Genomic DNA, 24224 nt, shown 5'->3' with positions numbered 1-24224 from the left:
TTTTCCTCGATTTATTGTGTAAATGTATCAACTTTAAGTGAAAAAACGCGGATTAAACGACTCTTTTTTTAGAAAATTGGTGGCTTTTGAAAGAAGTGCATAAATGAAAGTTATGGCATTTGTCAATTTTTTGTTTATCATGCAGTGCGAGAAACGTGTTGATTGCTTGTTTTGCTGGGAAGGGAAAGTTTAATAGTGCTTAAAGGGAAATTTTCTTTGGGTTTGAGTGTTATGTTAGTGAAATAAACTAAACGGAATTCATTCATGATTCTTTTGAATGTGTTTATTTGATATTTTTAGCATGTCAAACCTACCAAATCGGGGATAAAATCTGATTGCTTTGATGTGTTTTTTGCTGGTTTGGTTCCGTTTGGATAGAGTGGCTCATTTTGATAATGTGTATAATAAAATGGGCCAAACAAATTTTTTTAGTATTGGAATTTACTTAAATGTAAATTGAGTGCCACCTATGGATTGCTCGAGGGTAAAATCAGAACCAAGCATACCCGAGTTGGAGTCATCAAGTTTATCCAAGCTAAATATTTTAGTATTAAGATCTTTCAATCCTTTTGATAGTTTCTTCCTCACTTATTTAGCCATAAAAGCTTATAGTTTTTAAAATGGTAGAAAATGACGAGTTTTCGCGAGTCAGTCATGCATGTGGACTTTCACAAATATTCCGCAAAATCTTTTGGAAGAGTTGATTCCAAAAGATTTTGTGTTGGTACTAATTATGTACTGGTAAATTGGTAAATTTCTATGTTCTTTCAATATTTATTTTCAAGAGCGAGTAAAGGCGCTATATCCAAGGTCGATGACTTGAGATGATGGTGCACAATAATCCGAAACATGTAGTTTGATTTAACTTTCAGTAAAGTAATTTTAAAATTGCAATTTATCAATTGATTCAATCTGTACTGCAATGTTTTGGATTTCTGTGCAGAAAAACCTCATTTCCACCCTCAGAAGGACGAATTCACATGGGCCACCATCAAGGAGCACAGTAACGTTTAGCAACTGTGATTCCAACCTGAAGACTTCAAACATTTTAAAATCATGGAAACGTATGGTACTGTTGTCCACGTTTCTTCCTCCCTGTGTTCCAGTTGCCTCTGCGTCCAATACTGCACAGTGGGCCCGGCCGAGTTAAGATGAGTAGTAAATGTACTTTTACTACTCACCGGAATGCTGACAAGATCTGGCTGTGTATGTATCATAAGCATACTTGGTTGAATAATTCCATTGAATCAAAGCAATCGAAAAATTCCCTTTAATTCAACTACGGTATAAGAAAACTATCTTTTTCAGTGAGCGTTTTCGATTGATCACAATCGAACTTTTCTCATATCTACCGTGATTAAATTACAGGGAATCTTTCGATTGCTTTGATTCAGTTTCCAAATTAATTTTCCATTTTCCAGTTTGAAAAGGTTCCCATTAAATAGGTTCACAAAAAACAGTTTCTCTACCAAAAAAAGTTAAACCTTCATCGATTGTTTTTATCAGTTTTTATTTTCTTATGATTTTCATTTACATATAATTAATAAAAATTAATAGTTCTTTTTTCCTTTGTTTGCTCTGTTATAAACAACCAAAAATACAGTTTTTTTTTAATTTGTTGGTTTTTTTTTCTCTTTAGCTCCTCTTCCCGTTTGCTTCGCCGATTTTTTGTTGTTGTTACTTTTTAGATAATTTGAATCACTAGATACATATAGTTGCTCAAATTCGAGTGTCAGTGTTTAGGTTTTCTTTGTTTTTGTTGTTGTTTTCACTGACTCAGCCGATAGATCTGGGTTTCGTTCATTTTTCACTTTTACAATTCCCTTTTCGTGGTTTGTTCTGGTCAATTTTAATTGATTTACTATTTCTAGTCAGCATTGTTGTTGGTTTGTGTAAGGGTTTGCCTTTCCTTTTTGCTAGTTTTAGGTACCTTCCATCCATTAATTCTATAGTCAATACACTTGAGAATCATTCTACTACACTTTTTTTGTTTAATTTCTTTCCATGCAAAACCATTTGTTGAGTTTTTTTTTCTAGTGAATTTCTTGCTGCTCCTATAGCTTTGCAGTATTTCTTTTGTTAGATTCTATGGATCTTATCTATATCCTTTTTTGTTCTGGGTTTTCTTGATTTTTTTTTGTTTCTGTATGTACAAACATTTATATACTTTTGTTAGCTTTGTCTTTAGTTTTTTTTTCTGGTTCCCTACAACCAGGTTCTATGCAATGGGTGTTACTCTTTTGTTTTTTTTGTTAGTATTCAAGTATTTTTGTGAACTATTTTTGCAATACTCGAATATGTTTGACTTGTTTTTGCTATCAATTTTACTGGAATCTGGACTGACGAAGACCTTTTTGTTCAGTTTTTATGCAGTATTTCGCCACATTTCTCTGTTGAGTACGTTTCTAAACGGTAGCTCAGTTTTTTTCCTCTAAACATTTATAATTGTTTTCTGTTTGTTCTTTCAATCATTCATTACGTTGGATATTTTCTGTTAAAGTGTATCTGTATTGACTTACAATAGCAATGGTAGTTGCTATTTTGGTTTACCTTTTGCCAGTGGGAGTGCAATGTGCTTGAACTGTGGTTGTTATAATGCACATGACTTCGTTATTATTTTTTATCTAGCTTTTTTTTTTAGTCTGGTAGTTTTGATAGTAGATTCCCAACTATTTTATCGATTGCTAAATGACTGCATATAGTTTTTTTTTTCTACAGAACAGAATCAGGGATAAAGTGTATGTCAAATAGCTTATTTGTAAACTCTCGATCAGTGGGATTTGATACAAAAACAAACGGATAGCGATTCGATAGCTGAGATGTTCACAGAGATACAAGTTTTTTTTTTCCTATTGTGTTTTTTTCCTTTTTAAGAAAGTTTGAAAACAGTGTAAATATATGTATTTATAGATTCCGTTTTTTTTTTATTTTTCACTTTTGCCGTTTGCTCTATACAGCTACAGGTTACAGGGGTCAGAAAAAAGGGTGTTTTTTAAATTTTATTTTCCTAATATGGATTGATTCGCATTGTTTTTTTTTTGTTCTTATACATCGGGGGAGTTATGCACTAGCAATCAGTTTTTTGTTTGTTTGTTTTATTTGTTATAAAATATATCGATATATTGCACGAAAATCAATCACATTTTATTCTTTTTTTTTGCTGGCTTCTACACACGAGACTGACTGTACGTTTCTAGCTTTTTGTTACTTTTTTTTAGTATATCATACAATATTCATTCACGTTCAAATACTTACGCCCATTGTCAATTTCATTAGGTTAATTATTGCTTTTCTGCAAAAACGAGTTACATTGTAATGCTGTTTCATTGTTCCGATAAAATTTTGTTTGTTTTTCTTTTGTTTTCAATTGTTTGTAGTTGGGGAACTTTATTACATGGATACGAAGGACATGATTTTGTTGTTTTTTTTTGATTCACTATGGATTGACCAAAGCACATACATATTAGTTGTATGGAGTTTTGTTTTTTTTTGTGGTACGATGGGTTGTTGGTGTGATTGGTGTGCCAATGATTTTTAAACCATTATCATAATCAGCGACTAAAGCCGGGATGGGCTTTTTTTATTGCGTGTCTGTCGTTTGTGTGTGCTACTTACTTAAGCCAGATTGAGCTGCCTGGTTGAGTTTAGATGTGTGTCCTTTGAGAAGAAGGATATCTCGAACGTGAAAAATTGATGTCACCTTCATTTTTTTTGTGCGATGCGTTAACCTGACAAAATGATACAAAATAGATAAGAAAACAAAAAAAAAAACAAAAAACGTCTCTACTTTCCGACTTGCTTACCCTGAATGGAACGGTTGATCTGTCTGTAGTACTCTCTGGAGCCACCTTAACTTTCGAAGCCGCCCTTTGAGCTGCTATAAATTGCCTTGCTATAAACTGATCCTCTTAGCACTGACACACAGTTCCGATTTTGGCTTTATCGCTCTTCCGTTTTGGATTCAAACGTTTCAACATTTTTTTCAAAAATCAGGGAACTGGTGAAATCAAAATCAGGCAAAATCAGACTACGGTAAAGTAACGGAAATTTCGCTCAAAGTGATGAACTCCTTGCTTTTCTTTTGGTCATCGCTCCTCATTTTCACTTTAATATGTGTTGTGAGCCTACTTGGTTGAATAATTGTACTGAATCGAAGAAAAAAAGATTCTCTTTAATTCCCTTTTTTAAATAAGAATTCAAGGGAATCTTTCGATTGCTTTGATTCAGCCACATTTCCACTTTTTCACTTCAGCAATGGTACTTAATCCAGTTCCTTACTACTCATTTTTCATCACATTCGCAAAAATCAGGCAAAATCAGGCATATTTTCAAAAATCAGGCAAATTCAATGGCTTATCAGGTTGTCAGGCTCTAGGTCAGGCAAATAGAAATTTTGCTGCAGCATTTTTGCAGCATTACATTTCGACAGCAAAATGAGCACTTCTTGAAAAGATTTGTAATCGTTTATGAAAGGTGAAAGGTGAAAATTGTAAACTTATCCAATGCAAAACTCTCTCAACGATTTAACAAAAGTTTCAAAAATGGTCATTCTAATGAAAAAAAAATTGATGCCAGCTCACTCACTCGGTGATTTAATCATATCAATTTGACATTTAAGCGCTTTTTTGTTTTTTTTTTCCTCTGTTTTCCTCCCCTGTCAGGCTGAGCCTCGAAAAATCAGGCACATTGGTATCTCTGATCGTAACAATGCGTTGACCGTTGACGTGCTTCGTTGTGTAACTTTTTCTAGCCCAGGAACAGTACACAGAGTAACTCGGCAGAATTTAGCAACTCGGCATGTCAAAGGTGACTGTAGAGAGTGCAGTCTTTCCGTGGCTTTCCCGTCGCAAAGTTAGTTCTTATGTACACACCGAGACGATTAACTCTCAGAAATGAGCAGGAAAAATGCATGAAAGACAGATTTTTGTAACGAGACCTGAAAGTTTGCATGCTTATAAATTTGAATAATCAAAACATTCTCGATTATCAAATTGAGTGGACTCAATCCTCCGGAATCAGAAAAGGGGTAGGCTTAAAAGCGGCGCCGCTATAAAGCCTACCCCTTTTCTGATACCAGTTTTAAACACCCAGCATAAAATCGCATTAGAAATGATAGCTCAAGTCGTTAACAATGTCAATGCGAATCGCAATTCCTAACAAAAAGAAAACGATTGTAAAAAATAGTTACTTAAAAAGTCCACCATGTTTTCCAATTTGCTCTCCCACGTGGGATTCAAGTGAGAAAAAAATCTTTTTCACTTTGCGATAAGCAGTGCAACCAGATTGCTAAAAATCGGATGATTCATTTGGGAAAATTGTCCAATGAGAGAAGTAGGAAATATTCTTGTAGGCAATGGTTTGTAAGGTTTGAGAGCAAGACTTAAACTCTCTCCCATACTTTCAGGATGTGAGAATAAGATGTTGAATATCGCCCAATTTGTACAATTTTTATCGCTTAAGCCAGAAATTAAAAATATGTAGGTATGTATATTGCCTCCACTTTGGTAGGTAAATGTAGTTTTTTTCGAGTTTTATGCGATGATTCTATAATGTATATGAAACGTATAGCAAAGTTTGTTGCGAAATATACAGTATTTGGTCTAAATTTTGGTATAAACAGATCATATAGATCAGTGCTTCAGTTGCCCTAATGTGGATGGTATCTCTGGAGCCACTTTCGCTTGTCGAAATGCTACCTACTTCGAAGCCGCCCTTTTGCAAAAATGAAAAATTATGCTTACTAAATTTGTTTTTTTTAAACTTTTCTTATAAATATCAACGAGCGGATTTTGCCCGGATTGACCAGGCTTTTCCCATTTTTTTTCTTTTAAATTTCGGATAAGACCTGGTAAAACCGGGTAATATGAAATGCTCACCCTAGGTCGTAAACAATTCACTCATCTGCGTCAGTCTTTCCCATTCTAAACTGAAAAAAGTTGTCGTTTTGAAAGGTTCCGCTCTCTCTCTCTCTTTATTTCCAAAGAACGGGGTTTTAAGTTCATTATTTTTTCATCTGTTTTGTTTTGAATCTGTTTAGAAATGTCTTCCCATAACAAAAAAAACTGCAGAAATTGTTCTTGTTGTCTCCTTTAGCCTTATCTCGATTCCGTCTAGTTCGAAATATAAGTTTCCTTAGCAGGTGTAACCAAATTAATACAAAAGGTACATAGAAGTTTCATCTTAGCGCCACATAGTCTCGAAAAACTCACCAGTGCACAGTGAGAAAGTTTGATCCAAAATCGCAAAAATTGAAGCCTAACATAATATTATCTTACATGGATTTTTGCTTCAGAAATTCGAATCTGCCATCAGATTTGACGGGAAATATCTGAGTGAAGTGTTGTTTGGCCCTTATTATCCAGAAAAAAAAACATTCTTAGTGGAATTGAATTTTAGAAAAAAAAAAAAAAAAAACAAGAAAACGTTTTGGGGAAACATTTCAATGCTATGGAAAAGTTTCATGAAAACTTGGGGAATTGCTACAAGAGTTACATGAATTGAAAATAATCCCACTTTCATTCACTTTTATGCCTTTAACTGACTTTTTGAAAAGGTAAATATTTCAACATATCGGCATATCTTTCGCATGAAAAAGTCGATCAATCTAAAATCTTGAGCGTTGTTGAAAGCATTCTTATACCAGTTTTTGTTCATTTTGTTAAAAATGGATCAATATTGAAGATAGATATAAAGCAGTATTTTTATAAAATTAGATCTTCTTCGCAGGGGTAAAGGGGAGCAAAAAAGATAGTTTCTTGAGTATTTTTACACCTGTAAACGGCTCCTTTTATATGACTTCTGGTATTTTTTGTTTTACGGAACTGTAATGAAATAAAATTTCATGTTGGTTAAACTTATGCAGATTTTTAGTAATGATGTCTTCGGTCGAAATCGACGGCGATTTTTTTTTAAGATTTTGAGGTTAAGCGTGAGCCTTCTTATCAATTTGTGCCTATTTTTAAATTCTCTAGGGTAATTTTTGCCCAATAGCTTTGGTCATCGATTCCAGTCGCTTGCTATTCCGTTCTCTTTAAAAGTATTAGTAAGAAGCTCCGAAGAATAGTTTTGGAGATAACTGGCAAATGTATGGATTTTTTAAGAAAATCTCAGATTTCAAAAAATTGATTAACAACAAAGTTATGAGACTGATGCGTTTTCATGCAACCAACAATATTTGGCTTTTCACCATTTGGACCGTCGTCTAGACGATAGCGTTCAGGTCTTCTAAGCCAGAGATCATGAGATCGAATTTCGGTCACGGCATACATAGCACTCTTTCTGTGGGTTGGTGAACACTAAATTATTGCGACACATTCAACAGGGCATAACTTTTTTACCATTGTGTAAAAATTAAGGAAATTTTGCGCTCTTTCTCATTGATGTGTTTACATGCTGTCAAACTCGAAGTCGTGTTTTTCGATTCAACGAAAATGGAGGTGAACCAACGCGAGTCGAGAGAACAAATTCTTTCCAAACACCTGGAATTTCCTGACATGTCGCACCGGCAGTTGGAAAAAATGTTGAACATTCGCCATTCAACCGTCTCCAGAGTGTTGAAGAGGTTCCAGGAGCGGTTGACGTTGGACCACGGCAAAGGAGCTGGAAGAAAACCGGGACCGGAGAACAAATAAGTGAAGGTAGGGAAAGGTGAAGCGGATAATTAAATCAAATCCTAACGTCTCAAGCCGTGATTTGGCTAAAAAGATCGGTACGTCCAGAATGCAAAGAAGAGAGCTGGCAACAATCGACGGCTAAAACTCGGACACGGAAGCTCTACGAGAAGATGCTGACAAAACAAAAATGGCTGCAGTGTGATGGACGACGAAACGTATATAAAAGCCGATTTTAAGTAAATTTCGAGAGGAAGCTCGATGTGGACGACAAATTTAAGAAGAAAAAAATGTCGAATTTCACCTCCAAATATCTCGTTTGGCAGGCCATCTGCTCTTGCGGTCTGAGGAGTAAGCCTTTCGTGACAAAGGGCACAGTAAATGGCAAGATCTAAAAATCTGTGTGCCTCGAGAAGCGCTTTTTGCCGGCTGTCTGGTTCGCTATTTTGGCCAGATTTGGCGGCATCATGCCACCATTCTAAAAGTGTCCTGGAGTGGTATGAGGCCAATTCTGCCCATTTTGTTCCAAAGGACATAAGCCCGCCAAACTGTTCGGAAGATCAAGAAGACAGTCAAAGACGAGAAGGACATGTTAAGAAAAAAAAAACTGAGAATCTGGTACCGGATGGACTTTGATGGAGGGCATCAAGCGAAAATGCGTTCAATTTTACACTCAAGGCTCCATCGAATAACTTTTCTTTTGATTTTTGAAGTAAATATTTGTATGAAACTACCCCAAAAATTTTATTTGATTCTAAACATTATGAGAAAATTAGCGTGACATTTTGGTGTCGCAATAATTTCGTGTTCGCTCTTTAGTAGTACGATGCATTTTGAAACAAACTTACCATTAAAAATAGAATGAATCAAACTTGTTCAGCCCGATGAAACAATAATTCGATTATCCTCCGAATGTTCGAAACGAAATGATGTTGATGATGATGATGGTGAACGAAATAAAACAAACTGAAAGATGCACATTTTCACGTATCGGTTTTTATTTTCTTAATGGTTGGTTTTTGTTTGTTTGTTTGTTTTCATTCTTTCTCCATGGATAGCATCCTACACATACCGGATTTCGCGTTTGTTTTGTGCGATTGTTGAATGGATTTTTCTGTGTTGCACTTTTTAATTACTGCTTACTGCTGTTTCAATTGTGTTCCTACTGCTGGTATGACTATTTGACAGTTTTTTTTTTCTTTCGGTTTATCCGTCCTTTCGTTTGTTTCACTTTCTCTTGTTTTGTAGGTTTCCTAGGCAACTAAATAAAAGTTATACACTTTTGTTTTCTTTTCTGTTCAAAAGTGATGTTCTTACTTCTGCATTTCTGTACGCTTATGTATGGGTGAGTGTATGTGTATTGTTATTTGTTTTTTTTTCTTGCATTCGTTTTCTTTTGCACTACACCTTCGAGAAATGGGACATAAGAGAAACCATTAAAAGAAAGCTTAAATAACTCGATCCTGAGTCGAAGATTCTCATTATTTAGTTTTAAAAAAAATGTACTGTTTCATCATAATTGTTTCAATAATAGGCACCATACTGTAATTTAACAGTTTTTTTTTAAATATTTTTTAATCTCCGTGATCTAAGAGCTTCATTCATCTATGGTTGATTTTTGTTCAGTACGAAACTAAAAAGTTAAAAATGAATGTTGTTCAATTCAAATCTTCAAATTTTAATGGTTTTACGCAACAAAATAAATAAACGATTGATACTCATGGGGAATTTTTCGACTGCGAGTCTCCGAGACTTGGGTATGTACAACTGTTTAGGACGTAAATTAAAACTAGTCAATAATTTTTAACAGAACCTACTAAAGTATCATAATTTCATAACTTTCAAACAAAAACTTTTAAGCGTAGTGATGTGCTTGTTGTGTGAGTGGATATCAAAATTTGTATGACACAATATAAAGCTAAAAATTTTAAATGGTTGATTGTATGATTTTTTTGTATCTCATTGCAGACGGGTTAAACAAATATTTTATTTATAGGCAGATGAATCCAGACAACATATTCAAGTCTTATATGGAATTTTAAATACATAAATTTGACAAAATTAATTTCATACGTTTTTTTTCACGTAATTTTAGGGTTATTCCACAATCAGCGAATTCTTCTATCAATTAAATTTGATTTCAGAAATTAAAATTGCACAAGCCGAGCAAGAATTCAGAATCATATTTCAGGACCGAAATTCAAAACTTATACCCGGAATTCAGAATGAGTTGGTTACAAACTTTTATTAAATCGACTCGATCAACTGTTCAATCGAAACTAAGTCTTTCTCAGGAGAATTTTTACTCGTGTTGGTAAAATATGGTGAAAATTTTCACACTTGTAGCACATTCTGAAATTGAACCATGCGAAAATGTTCTCAAGATATTTGGTAGTCAATTTTTTTCTGAACACATTTTCTATTGTTGCCGAATATGCTAGAAATGCAACTGTTTTTGCACCAGAGCATGCGAAAATAAACAAGTGTTGTAAAAAAAATTAACGGCCAAAGATCTTGAAAAAAAATTTGCATCGAACATTTTTTTTAAATGTGCTACAAGTATCAAAATTTCTACCACTTTTTCCTAACACCAGTGAACTTGCTCTTATGATGATTTATTTAATTATCAGGCTTTAATTATCAGGCGAAGGTTTTTTTTTTCAGAAAACTTGCATCAAATTTCAAACTTTTTTCCACATTTTTGTTGTAACCCGCTTCTCGCAATTTGATGAGATTCAAATCTGTTTCCCCCTCGATATTCCCATTCCTCATCCTACTTTACACACTTTTGCGTTCGTATTCCGTTCTTCGTGTTGGTCACGAAGTTTAACTTGTTTTTGGTTTGTTGGTTTGTTTGTTTGTTTGTTTCTGTGTGTTTATTTGTTTACAAAAGTAGTTAACTGGTGATGATGTTTCACTTTTTTCTCCCTTAGCAACGCGCTCGTTTACGATTAGCTGCTGCTAATTTGAAAATGAAAATATCCTACAATTTCCACTACTGAATGGTTTGAAATTTTCTTAATTTTTTATGTTACTGATTTGCTCTTCTGATTTTGTTTGTATATTTTGCGCACAAACACGCTTACTCGTTATCGTACCAGTACTGTTACGTAAACGAAAAACCATCTATGGTATAAATATTAAATACGAAAAGAAAACAAAACAAAAAATTAACAACATTTTCGATTTGGGTAAATTGTATGAATTTACTCTTTTTTGTTACTTTCTGTTTCTCTCTCTCGCTCTCTCTCTCTCTTTCTTTCGCTAAAGCGGTTTAACAAGGAAGATAAATTTTTCTAAAACAAAAAAATATACTCTATTTACTTTTCCTTTATCTTCTACAATTATAAAATTTATGTGTTATAATGATAATAATTAAAAATACTGGAAAATAGTTCTACAACAACATCGCGCGTGTATTGATTCAATGGACGAATTTAGAAGCATTATATTCTTCTGAACAAAAAAGCTAACGAAAAACAAAATACACTGCTTTTTTTCTTTCTTTTCTTTTTTTACGGCATGACTATATATGATGAACGTCTACTACACTGCAACCTAACAAATGTGTGAGTGTGTACGTATGTATGTATGGATGTTTTGTTTTGTTTTTGTTTTGTGACTTTGCATTCCATGAACATATGGGTTTGCCTTTGTGTGTATGTGTGTCTTACCTCACAGTGTTGTTTTCAACTTTTTATCGTTCTCCCTTTGTCGGTTGCTTAGCATTTATATTTCCTACCTTTCCATCAAAAAACTAAAATTAATCTGAAACGCTAAAACAAAAATTCACAGACTACCGTACAAGACATCATAGTTTTGCTGTTTTTTTTTACTTCATTACCACGCACACGCACACACTAGCGGTGATTACGACATGACTTTCTCTTTGTATTTGTTTTTTTCACTAGAGTTATGCTTATACAACACATACATATGTATCAATATATTTATTGATTTTGTGTTTTTCTGTTTTGTGTTTTTTTTCTTGGTTTGACTCACCAAAGAGCTATAGAAGCGATTTGCTTTGCATTTAATTGTTCTTCAATCTCTTTTTTTTTGTTTAGACATAACCTGGCGGGCAAACTTCCGATTCTGTTTTTGTTATTTTCTGATTTGGTTTTTTTTTCTACTGGTGTGTGTGGCGTTGAATCATTGCTTTGTCCCTTTCTTTCGTGCCTTCGCGCTAAACCTGTCATCAACTGCTCGCTTTTTCGCCTTCTCTCCTCATCCTTCTTTTCCACCATAAATCGCTAATGTTTTTTTCTCTTCCACCAAGGTTTTTCACAATTTATATTAGCTGATAATTAATAGGTAACGACGACGACTACTCTTAGTTTTTTGTTTGTTTTAATGTATTGGTTGTTGTTATTCTGGCTAAGCTGTTTTACAGGTGATTTCTCTTTGTTTCGAAAAGAAACCGCCGCAGTCACAGACACACGTTGCGTTTTTTTGTTTTTTCTAAAACATTTTTGTTTTCGAAAATGTGCTTTTGTTTGTAAATTTTGCGACCTGTTAGCTGAACGCTCAATTTCTTCACAGTTTTTTTTTAATTTCCATTTTCTGTTAAAAGTTGTTCAGCGCAGTCCTAAATCCGTGTGTGTATGTATTTGTGAACTTTCCATATATTTGTATCTTTTTCTTCTTTATTATGTTTTGTTTTAATTTGCATTTTGCGATTTCTGCTAATGCTCACTAACGTTTACTGGTGCGTTTCTTTCTCTCTAGCAGTACTAGTAGTTGTTGGTTTTTGTTGTTGTTGTTGGTTGTGGTAGTAGTAGTAGTAATAGTTGTTCTCGTTACTGCTGCTGTGCTAAATAATAGTAGGTAGTACTAGTAGATAGATAGCCACCCGTAGAACATCTCTTGTCTGTGCACTAATGTATGCGAGATGCGATTGCTGTTGTATGGTATGAATGTGGTTGATCTCAGAGGTGCAAACCACTTCTGCGTTCGTTTGTTTGTTTATGTATTTTTTTTTTTTTCAATTTGCCTAAAGGTTGTTAGATCGCAACTTGTTTGCTGAACTTTTTCTGTTTCAGGGTTTCCTCTTACCACTTTAAACTTTGTTTATTTGCCCTTTAGTCTGTATTGGTTGCCGTTTTTTTGTTTTTGATTAAGAATAATCAATATTTATTTTTATTATAAAATTAGTAAAGTTTGGCTAGATTTGATATTCCACGGTAGACACAACTAAAATGAGACGATCAGGTTGCATCGCTATCATTAAGTATATCTGAAACGAGATCGAAATATTTATCAGTTGGTAAAGTGATACAGGTGTTCATATGACGTTGAAATTTTTTTTGATGATCTCGTCCTATTTGTAACTCGATTTTGGTGTTGGATACTTAATCAAATATCTAGGTTACAATTGCATTTGAATATTCTATCGGTTAGCTGATGCCAAATTCTCTCTGGAGCCACTTTTCTTCCGATATGTCCCAAGTAAACTGGAGTTGTGTAAACTTTTCAACCCAGTTCAAAGTTATTAACTATCCGTCAAGTTGCTCTTCATATATATCCCTTTGAACTTATCTTGTGACCTAAGACAAAATTGCATTTTGCGCCGAGCAAAGTAAAGAGGTTAAAACTTTTTGGTTTGAGTGGAAGGAAAGACAGAGATGCATAATTATCTTCATCGGATAAGAAATCTTCGAAACCGATGTCCCGCCCAAACGATTTTTATCTCACGTTTGCCAAAACAGGGCGCAAATCTGGCAGTCGAATCAATAAGCTGGAATTTCTTATATCTGGCTGGATATCCGGGGAATACTGAGAGCACTGACCATACGAAGAGAGTGACGAGCAACAGTGGCTTTTTTGGATGAATCCAATTAAAAAAGATGGTGTCCAAGTATCCAAGTGCATTATAAACGGTGGGCGCATGAACTAATCAAAAAATCTCAAAAAATATTCTAAAGGGTGATACGGTCAAAATTTGGTCAAGGGAAAACGCGTGTAAATCGGTGAAATCGTTTATTTAAACAAATCAAATTTAATTTCTTTTTCAAGTTTAATTAGTATAAAATTCAGGAAAAATATTCAGTTAGGCTTCCGCTTTTCCAAATCCGAATTGCCGGGCCTTACGCTTAACCCCTGCCATCAGATTTTGTACAGCCACCTTGTCCACCTTCTTCGCCACAGAAAGCCAGTTTGCCTTGAACTGCTGCTCGTCCTTTTTATCTTCTTTAGGTTCCGCTTGACAATTTCTCAATTGGGCGGAGCTCTGGCGTGTTGGGAAGATTCTTGTCCTTGGGAACCACCTGCACGTTGCAAATACCAAATCTGGCCAAAACAGTACGGAACAACCGTGTTTCTTCAGGAAAGGCAGCAGACGTTTATTCAAACACTCTTTCACGTAAATTTCTTGGTTAACAGTTCCGGAAGCTATGAAAATGCTGCTTTTCAAGCCACAGGTACAGATGGCTTGCCAAACCAGATATTTCTTCGCGAACTTTGACAGTTTCATGTGCTCGAAAATATCTGCTACCTTTCTCCTAAATTGGCACAAAAATCATTGGCAGACTAGGTTCCACAAAAGAATCAAAAATGATGTTAATTTTTCAGTACATATTGGATATTGGCTATGTTGGATCCTATCTTCTCTTTTTGAAAGCAATACATTTCAAACGGTCAACATGGTTTCATGCCTAATCGCTCAACGAGTTCAAACTTATTGACTTTCACATCTTTTGTGCAAGACAGCTTTAGAACGGGTATCCAAACTGACCCAATTTTTACAGACTTGTCCGCTGCCTTTTAAAAGGTTAGTCATGAAATTTCTATTGCCAAACTCGGACGTCTAGGCATCTGCAGTTTCTAATTGGATTGGTTTCGCAGTTACCTGAGTGGAAGGAAACTTGCCATTAGATCGACGGATTCGTATTCCAGACAGTTTCCTGTCGCATTAGGTATTCCAGAAGGGGGCCTTCTTGGACCGATTGTTTTTATAATTTATTTGTTTCCCCCTTTGTTGTGCTTGATGGACCGAAGCTGGCCTACGCTGATGATCTGAAATTGTTCAACGCCAATAAAGGCCCAGAGGGCACTGCTTCACTGCAGAAGTAATTACACCTTTTTGCTTTCTGGTGCAAGAACAAATGTATGCCTGACGTTGAACTGCAGTAAATGTTCAGTTAGCATTTTATTGCGCAAACGGCACCCTTTTTCTGCAGATAAGTTTCTTTTTGACAATTCATTCGCTCGTGTGCAGGGATGGAAAAAAATCTCTTCTAACGACTTTTGAGCAGGGAGCGACCAACCGTAGGACACATTCAAATCGCCCTAGCAAGCGATACTCTCTGCTCTGTTACTGTTATGTGGGGAGATCTCCGAGAGTGACGAGTTACCACAATCTTTAAAAAGCAAGATAAAAAGAAAGTCCTTGATGAGCGCACTCGCTATGCCTTCCAATATCGTACATACGGATTGTTGTGAGTGGTTGCAACAAAATGCGAATCTCTAAACGTACAGATCCTGACTTAGCACAGATCGCGATATGTACAACATGCGATCGGATCCCATCATAGCGTTAAGATTGTGATTTTTCGCAAGATTCAAAGAGTAGCTCTTGCTCGCAACAACATTTGTGTGTTGCTTGGTCGTTTGTTTGGAATAGTACGCAACGGCAATTAATTAGATAAGCCTTGGAATGTAATATAGTAAAAGATGAAAAACAATTCAAACGATGAGGGGGGGGGGGGGGGTTGGCGGAAGGTTGTGGGTGGAAAACTGGGGGAAAACTGTTGCAAGAAGTAAAAAAAATCCACAAAAATGAAAGAAATTTCGAAAAAAAAATTGAAATAGTTTTAAAAAAAATTACATTCAGAATCTATTGACTTTATTGACTTTTTTGATATTATGTGTTGAAACGGTGTTCTAAATTTCAGCACTGTTTTTAGACTTCCTTTCTGTTTGATGCCCGATGGTTACCGACGAAATTGCAAGAATAAAATTGCATACAACTCGTTGCAAAAATCGAATTTTTCACCACACGGTAACCCTCGTTAGATAAATCCTCGACTCGTGCTGGAAAATCTACTTTTCGCAACTTGTAGCATAAATAAAAAAAGATATATCTATTTGAAAAAATCATTGAGATTTCAATTTCTGAACTACATATTTACGTTGGCTTAGGTGCAGAATGTTATTTCCATCATTCTGTTAAAAGATTTCAGAGGCATTTTTTTAATTAGTAAAATTTAGCTAAAAACAATGTTGAAAAGTGCTTCTTTTCAACACTGCTTTTTCCATATCTAATCATTAGTATTGACTGGTTATATGTTATACGCTCCAGGTTATTTTTAGTAATTGTAAAAAACTGTTGTTTGTAAACCTTTAAAACTGCAGATTTTAATTTAACACTTCGATGCTTGATTTTTTTGTAAATGTATTAAATTCTGTTCCATTTAAATAATACATGGGAACTACATTATCAGTGTCTATGTGAAAAACCTGATAACCTGATTATATTTAGATAGAATTTTGCATCCTGAATCCAAATCATGTGTGGGATATTGATGAAATCAATCAATCATAACTTATGAAACAACAATCTTTAAAAAAAAAACATGAAGTAAATTCAAACTAAGTAGTTGTACTTAATTTAAAATAGAATTTAAATTCTGCATAACTTTTTAATTTTCAGAACAAGTACAGAACCACGAATATTTTGATTTATGCCTTAAAATAAGCGTGGTTGAACATTCTTTCAACATTAACATATAAACCAAACTAAGAAAAATCATGCAAGAGTGACCCTTTCCAACTTTTTCTAAGAAGTCAAAACTACCCGCGTTCTTAGAGAAATTTTATAATTCAATTAAAACCTTTTATTTGAACTTCTTCGAATTATTCTATAGTTTTACCAAAAAGTCCAAATGAAATTTAAATAATTTTACTTGTTTTTTTTTTTCAAGTGTTGAACTTTGAATTCCAGTTTCCAGATCTAGTAGAAAAAACTAATTGTCCATTCAGCGCTTTTTAATTATTCTTGACACTTCAAAGGAAGGAGAATTTGGTAGCGTTGGGTATCTCATTTAATCTATATAATAACATATCAGGTTTGAGCTGATTTTTGGGTTTTATCAGTTAAAGGTAATTTCGATTGAATATCGTTAAATAAACGGAGATATTTCCACAAAAAAGAGTTAGGAACCAATCAAGCAATTAAAATTGTGCCCTTATTTGTGTGAGGATTAAAAATCAATATGAAATATCTCAATTTAATTGTATAATTCATAATCTGACAAGATTTTGAATCTTTTATGCTAGAATAATGAATTAAAAATGCATATTCAAAAGAAATGAATAATAACTTAAAGGATTCTTCGAAATTGATGTGTTTGTATTTGAACAAAAAAAGTCTAATAAATTTTTTTATTTGATTATTTTGGTTTTTGCAGATCTAGATAATTAATTTTTTCGAACTTTTGTTTATCAATTTTGTAAGACGAGTTCTCATACTCGAATATCCACTTGCAATATGAACTTCTGGATGTCATTGGAATTAAATTGTTTAAATTGAATCAAAATTTAACCTTTTATTGAACATAAAACAGAATAAACGACTTTTTGGCAATTTCAGATTATTTATAAAAAAAAAATCTTATTTTTTATGTGAACATAGGTCCGTATTGGACCTTTCTTTAAAATCATATATCGGAGAATCTTGAAAATCACGAAGTCTTGGCGAATGCACTTAGAAAGAAAATCAGATACAGGCATGTAGACATGATTGTAGCCCAAAAATCACTTTAATGTTAACTTTCAATATTGAAAATTTTAAACATTTATTTGAATTTTAATTGATTTTAAATTTTGACGGACCAAAAATTTAAATCCTACATTAAAAGTAATATGTTTCAGAAGAAAAAGTGTCGTGGTCGTAGGAAATTCGAAATGAAAATTAAAAAGAACATGCCATACTGAAAATATCAAAGTCAAACAGTATTTTGCAAAATATTCACACATTCATATATTTGTAAAAAAAATCCATGTTCAGAATACAATGAACAATGTACGTCTCGGTGGTCGAGTGGTTAGCGTGGTAAGACGATCGCTGGTCCACTGATGGCATGGGTTCGATTCCCATCTCGGTACTGGATGTTAAATGTTAATCTTAAGTTGTCCACGTCATTTATTCAGTCTGTAAAGCCTAAATCGGCTAAGACGGTGTATGTCTTTTCAATATACAATTTAAGATTTTAATTTATATTCGCATTAACATTACAAAAGTAAGCAGCAGCTTTCATTTTCAAAAGTGTGCTTCTGATTGATTATGTTATAAGAAGATGCAAATTTATTAAATCAAAATTATTTTTAAATAATTTTAATTATTCCAAGAAAGTGTAGCAAAGTGCTAGTATACAATAAACAAAAAACACAATACATTTAACAAAAAAAAAATATTTTCATAAGTATGTATTTTAATTGATAAGGGTTCCACGCCTCGAAAAACAATCTGTGAAGTTTGGCGGTAGATTTTTATAAATATGGGAGTTTCATGAAAATGGTTTATGGAATCAAAACAGACTTGACATTGAAAATAATAGCATAGTAAAAAGGTATATTTGAGGTATCAAATCAAGGTTTTAATAAAGAAAAACTAAAAATATCAAACACAAACTGCGTTTAGAAAAAAACGAATATGTTCTTCAAGCTTAGACGTTTAATATCACTTCGTATCACGGAATCATTAAATCATCCTAATTTAACTCAGAAAAATTTAATTGAGTTTTCAAACTGTTAACAGTTTACAACAAAATGAGCAAAACTTTATCTTTATGTTCATATGTAGCGAACTGGTGGTGATACCTGTTCAAAGATTTAATGAAATATCATTAAATATCAATTAAATGAACATTAAAAAAAAGAACACTTTCCCGGTGATTTGTGGAAACTTCCAGCTTCCTGGCAAAACTTTGAAATTCCAGAAATTTTCCGGATTTTTCCTTATTCCCAATCACCTCATTTTAGCCAACTTGATTTTATTCCAGTTTTATCAGCTTCTGCTTGGAGCTTTCAATACAAAAGTTAAAAAAAAATCATTGGCAAGTCTGTTGTCTCCTGAGCCGATGTCCGCGAGTTCGAGCCCAAGAGTAAACATCGAACACAGTTGTACCGGATAGTTTTTCAATAACAATCCGCCAACTGCAACGTTGATAAAGTCGCGAATGCCATAAAGACGGTAAAACGACTATAATCGAAACAAAAAAAAATCATATTAATACCAATTCAAACTAATTATTAATCTAAGCGCTATGGTGATCTAAAACAAAGTAATAAATTTTGAATCAATCAGTTAAAAACTCCCATGCCCGTGCGCTAAGCCAAAAAAATTCTTCAACATGTGCCGGCCGACAGTTGAACTTCCATCCACGTCGTCTGTTGTTGCTTCGTTTGCGCCATCCGATTCGGATCCGCATGGATCTGTGTATGTAAGACACTCACTCTCAGCGAGCCAAGCGTACGTTGCGATTGGTGAAAGTTCGCTAGCAAAAAGGGTAGCTCTTCTCCCCGAGCTACACACAGTCTCAAAATGTGTTTGTCGTTATTCAACCATCATCGTTTCAATAAAGATCTTCTATCGAGGGGATATGATTTTGCTCTCGGTTTGTACAGATCGCGACTTGTACACTTGACGACTAAACGTTTGTCGGATCAAAATCCTTTCGTTTCCATCCCTGCTCGTGTGAACAACATCAAGGATTTAGGGGTGGTTCTTGATCAAAAATTGGAAGCCAATGGGAGGACGAGCCAGCGCCGGTAATGCAAAGGAACGTCGTCGAACCAGAACCGTGTGAGGTTGTCGGACCAGGAGCCTGGTAGGTCGTCGGACCGGGAAGCCAGCTGGAGGTCGGCAAGCCAAGAGACACGGGAGAGAGGTCGTCGGACAAGTGCTTTGGAAGGTCGTTTGGCAGGAGCCTTTGGAAGCAGACCGGAATCACTTGTGGGTCGTCGTGCCGGAAGCCATGGAAGGTTGGCGGGCCGGAACCGAAGAAGGTCGTCAAGTTGGAAGCCAGGTGGTGATCGCCGGATCTGGAACCTCTGGAGGACTTACGAGCCGGGAAACACGGAAGGTCGTCAAGCCGGTGCCATTGAAAGGCGTCGGACTGGAACGTCAAGTGAAGGAGATCGTCGGGCTGGAGCCACTGGGAGGCGTTGGGCCTCAAGAGGAGCGTCGAGGCGGAGAGCTTCGATTCGCTGCGAAGGGCGTCGAGCCGTGTGAAACGGTATCGATAGCAAGAAAGGTGTCGGGCCAGACGGAAGTTTGTCTTCGAGTGATCCGCAGGAAGGTTGTCGTCGAGCGAAACCAGAAGAGGGTCGTTGAGCTGAAGGCTATGGTCGTGGTCCGACACAGGGCTTTGCTGAGCGGTGAACTGCGTGTGTTGAGGAGGAGTGTTGAGATTCGTCTCATCGAAGGAATCGATGAGATGAATAACAACACACGCATGGTGTTGTTATTAGAAATAAACAGTTAGGAAATGTAACCATAGAGATAGTTTTTATATAAATAGGACACAATGTATTGTAATAAAGTATTCCAAGCTCTACCACCAAGTAGTGAAGTCTCTCCTTTCCACTGCCCAAGTGCCGCAACAGGTTATGGGCCCAGCATTAGTGGAAAGGAGGAGAGTGGAATCGGTAGTGGTATCCAGCCAGGAGGAAGCCAATGGAAGGACAAGTCAGCGCCGGAAATCCAGAGGAACGTCGTCGAGCCAGAACCGTGTGAGGTTGTCGGACCAGGAGCCTGGTAGGTCGTCGGACCGGGAAGCCAGCTGGAGGTCGGCAAGCCAGGAGACACTTGAGGGAGGTCGTCGGACAGGTGCTTTGGAAGGTCGTTGGTCCGGAGCCATTGAGAGAGGACCGGAATCACTGGTGGTTCGTCGTGCCGGAAGCCATGGGAAGTTGGCGGACAGGAACCGTGGAAGGTCGTGAAGGGAGGACAGGGGGTGGTCGTCGGACCAGAAACCTCTGGTGGACTCACGAGCCGGGAACTACGGAAGGTCGTCAAGCCGGTGCCATGGAAGGGTGTCGGACCGGGAAGCCAAGAGGAGGTCATTGGGCTGGTGCCACTGGGAGGCGTTGGGCCTCAGGAGGAGCGTCGAAGCGTAGAGCGAAGCGGCTCGAAGCTTGAAAGGGCGTCGAGCCACGAGGAACGCCATCGAAACTCAAGAAGGGCGTCGGGTAGGACAGAGCTTGTCGTCGAGCGAGCTGGATGATGGTCGTCGAGCGAAACCGGAAGAGGGTCATCGTAGTCAAGGCGACGATTATGGTTCGGTGCGATGCAGAGACATGAAAAGCGTGTGTTGAGGAGGAGTGTTGGCATTCGCCGATCAAAGCAACACACGCAGTGCAACGCTAAGAGTTTTTCATGTATATAAACAAGCGGGTTACGCAAAATAAAGTCATTCCAGTATTAACCACAGAACGTGTTGGTTGTTATTTTCTCTCCTTTCCACTCCGTCCGAAAGGCTCTCAACATATGCATCGGCTGTGTGGAGCCACTTCTACCAGAATGGCGCTGATAGGCTTGAAGCTGTACAACGACGTTTTATGCGGTATGCTCTACGCCATTTGAACTGGACTGACCCGTCCCACCTTCCAAGAAACGAGTATCGCTGCGGCCTTATTTGCCTGGACACGCTACAAGCCCGCTGAGCTGTCTCAGTTAGTTCGTGTTTAAGTGCTTATATGTAACCATTGTTCGAAACACGAGACGCGTAAACCTCTTCTAGTAGTTACAGACACAGATTCAGAGTACTCTCCCATAGATTTGGGCTACCTGCACGTCACACGTTCACCCCATCCAACCAATTTGACAAAACTTAAAAAAATATAAACGAACGCAGCCCTGTCTGCGTGATTTGCATTAAGAAGCCTGTTCCGGAACGAAAGCGGTACACAATGTTTACATCTTGGTTGCTGAAGGTCTCCCATACCTGTCGGGAGATTTGAGACGAGACATCATCAAATGTAAACAAAAACAAGTCTCAGCAACCGAAATCGCAGTCCAAGTTGCCTAGTGTGGACTATGCTTTACTGCAGCGCCCCTAGTTGACAGTATTTTGATCCGGATGGTTTATTTACTTAGTGGTGAAAATTTCATCAAGATTGAAGCAGTCAGTCGAAAGTTATCGACGATGGAACGCGAAAGGCGAGAGCAAATTCTGCACACTTACGTAGAGAAACCGACGTGGTCAGGGGTAAAGATCGCGAAATTCCTGAAATATCGAAAATCGGCTGTAAATTCGGTGCTGCAACGTTACCGAGAGACCCTTACGGTGGATCGAGCAAAACAATCCAGGCGTAAAAGTGGAACATATGATCGGAAGCTGCGAGCAAAGGTAATTCGATCAGTTCACAATAATCCTGGAATCTCCTTGCGTGATTTGGCGAAAAAGGTCAAGACGAACCACAGTAAAGCTCGGCGAGTTTGTTTTCGAGAAGGCTTCCAGTCGTATCATGCAAACAAACACCCCAACAGGACGCTGAAACAAAACCTGGTTGCCAAAACCAGGGCAAGGAAGTTGTACGAGAAAGTGTTGACCAAGTACAACGGATGGACGACGAAACTTACGTCAAAATTCATTTAGGACAAATACTCGGTAACAAATTTTACCTTGCGAAACGTTAAGGGAATGTTGCGGGTAGATTCAAGTTGGTTTTCGCAGATAAATTTGCTCGTAAGTTGATGATTTGGCAAGGGATCTGTAGTTGTGGGAAGAAGACTAAGATTTTCATCACTGGGGAGACAATGAATGGAAATGTTTACAAAGAAGAATATCTCCAGAAGAAGGTTTTGCTATTCATTCGGTCCTACAAAGGTCCGGTGAAGTTCTGGCCGGACTTGACAAGCTGCCACTACAGCCGGGATGTCGTTAAGTGGTATAAGGAAAACAAGATCGATTTTGTTGAAAAAAGTATCAATCCACCAAACTGTCCGGATTTTCTTCCCATCGAGAAATATTGGGCAATAGTTAAGGGCAAACTGAAGAAATGTGGCAGAACCATGAAAAAACCCGCTCAAATGGAAAAGTGGAACAAGATGGCGAATGAGGTTACCAGCAGTAATGTGCAGAAAATGATGGGTGGTATCACAAAAAAAGTTCGAAAATTCATCCGAAAAGCTGACGAATGATTTTCATGTATTTTTTCCTTAAAGTGCAATAAAAACCCTACAAAATGACATTTTTACTTTTGTTGTACGTTATTTCTTTGCGGAGAAATGATCTATTTTATCCGACCAGATTCTATGTGAAACAGACTTTAGAACTACAAAATGAGCTTGGCGACGAACGTGCTAACCCCAAGCTTCCTGAATGTCGAAGAAAAGACAAGAATGACTACTCTGGTAGGACTAAAGCAATAAGGACACGCCCAACGAGCAGAAATATGCCAGCAGCTGTTGAATATCAGAGAGAGAGAGGAAGAAGGAACCTCCGTAATTGAACGACAGCAACGATCATATCTAACTGGTCACAAAGTGGGTATATAATATATATGAACCGTCAAAAATGATGTCAACAACTCAAAAGTTTCGTATGTAAGCCTCATACAAGATTTGCAACACAATCAAACTTACCTATAACAGCTCGTATTGCCGCAGATGCATTCTCTGAATGATGTCTCGACAATCGTTGAAAACTCTCTTGATGTTTTCGGTGTCTACCGCACAGGTAAAGTGCGGATAGCAGTAGTGTTTGCCATCACCACTGGCCGTCGATATACGCTAAAATTAGAATCAAAACATTATTTCTGGGAAATTCAATTTAAAAAAGCTTAGTTCGTACCAAAAATTCATCTCTGATGAAATATTTTGCCCTAATCACCTCCGGATCGTCTCCCATCTCACAAACCGCATCAGCTATAAACAGAATTGTAGTTTTAGTGTTAATAAGCGAATGACCTACGCAACGGTTTAGAAACTTACCCGGCGTCTGGTAACGGTTGAACTCACTAAAGTAGTCGGAAAGTTTACTTTTACCCGCTTTGACCTTCTCTGCTAGCAAATCTTGCTTGTTCAGGAACAGTATTACGGAAATTGTTCGTAGCCATCTGGAAATTAAAAGATTGCTGTAAACATCTTCCGTAGCCGTTTTTCCCAAACTACAACATTACCTATTGTTCCAAATACTTTTGAACAGCTCCAACGACTCTCGCAGTCGATTCTGGGTCGGATCCTCCCGCAGGACCATATTATAACTAGAGCACGCTGTCACGAAAATGATTGCGGTGACATCGTTAAAACACTGGATCCACTTACGCCGTTCGTCCCGCTGACCTCCGACGTCGAACATGCTGCAAGCAAAGGGAAAGAAAATGATGTCAGTAAAACAGTCATGCTTCATATCAACCTGGAGATACTTACTGAAAGTTGACCTTATCGACTTGAAACCTAGTTTCGAATATACCCGATGTTAAGACACGACATCTGAGTATATCTTGCTCGGTTGGAGTATAATTAGGCTGTTTGATTTCACTAACACGATCCAGAAAGCTACATTTTGGGAAAAAGGAAAATAAATAAATTAACTTAAATGTTACCAATGCATGTTCCGATGTGGGTGTTATTGTGATCACCCCGAAAGGGCAATCCGATCAATTGCC

General features: G+C 36.8%; 1 protein-coding gene across 3 annotated transcripts in view; it reads right to left on the bottom strand.

The window, feature by feature from the left end:
• Positions 1-2238: 2238 nt before the first annotated feature.
• The window catches only part of LOC129748120 (guanine nucleotide-binding protein G(s) subunit alpha), a 123811-nt gene continuing 101825 nt past the window's right edge, over positions 2239-24224 (bottom strand). For all 3 annotated transcript variants that reach the window (XM_055742613.1, XM_055742614.1, XM_055742615.1), the window contains 6 exons: positions 23986-24114; positions 23736-23915; positions 23548-23672; positions 23408-23481; positions 23200-23346; positions 2239-12846 (listed from right to left, as the gene is read on the bottom strand). In XM_055742613.1, coding sequence (XP_055598588.1) covers positions 23200-23346; positions 23408-23481; positions 23548-23672; positions 23736-23915; positions 23986-24114 — 655 coding nt within the window. In that variant the 3' untranslated portion in view covers positions 2239-12846. The remainder of the gene's footprint in view (positions 12847-23199; positions 23347-23407; positions 23482-23547; positions 23673-23735; positions 23916-23985; positions 24115-24224) is intronic.

Source organism: Uranotaenia lowii, chromosome 2 (genome assembly GCF_029784155.1).
Source record: "Uranotaenia lowii strain MFRU-FL chromosome 2, ASM2978415v1, whole genome shotgun sequence".
Classification (NCBI taxonomy): domain Eukaryota; kingdom Metazoa; phylum Arthropoda; class Insecta; order Diptera; family Culicidae; genus Uranotaenia; species Uranotaenia lowii.
The sequence above is the reverse complement of the archived record's forward strand: the minus strand, read 5'-3'. Positions and strand labels throughout refer to the sequence as shown.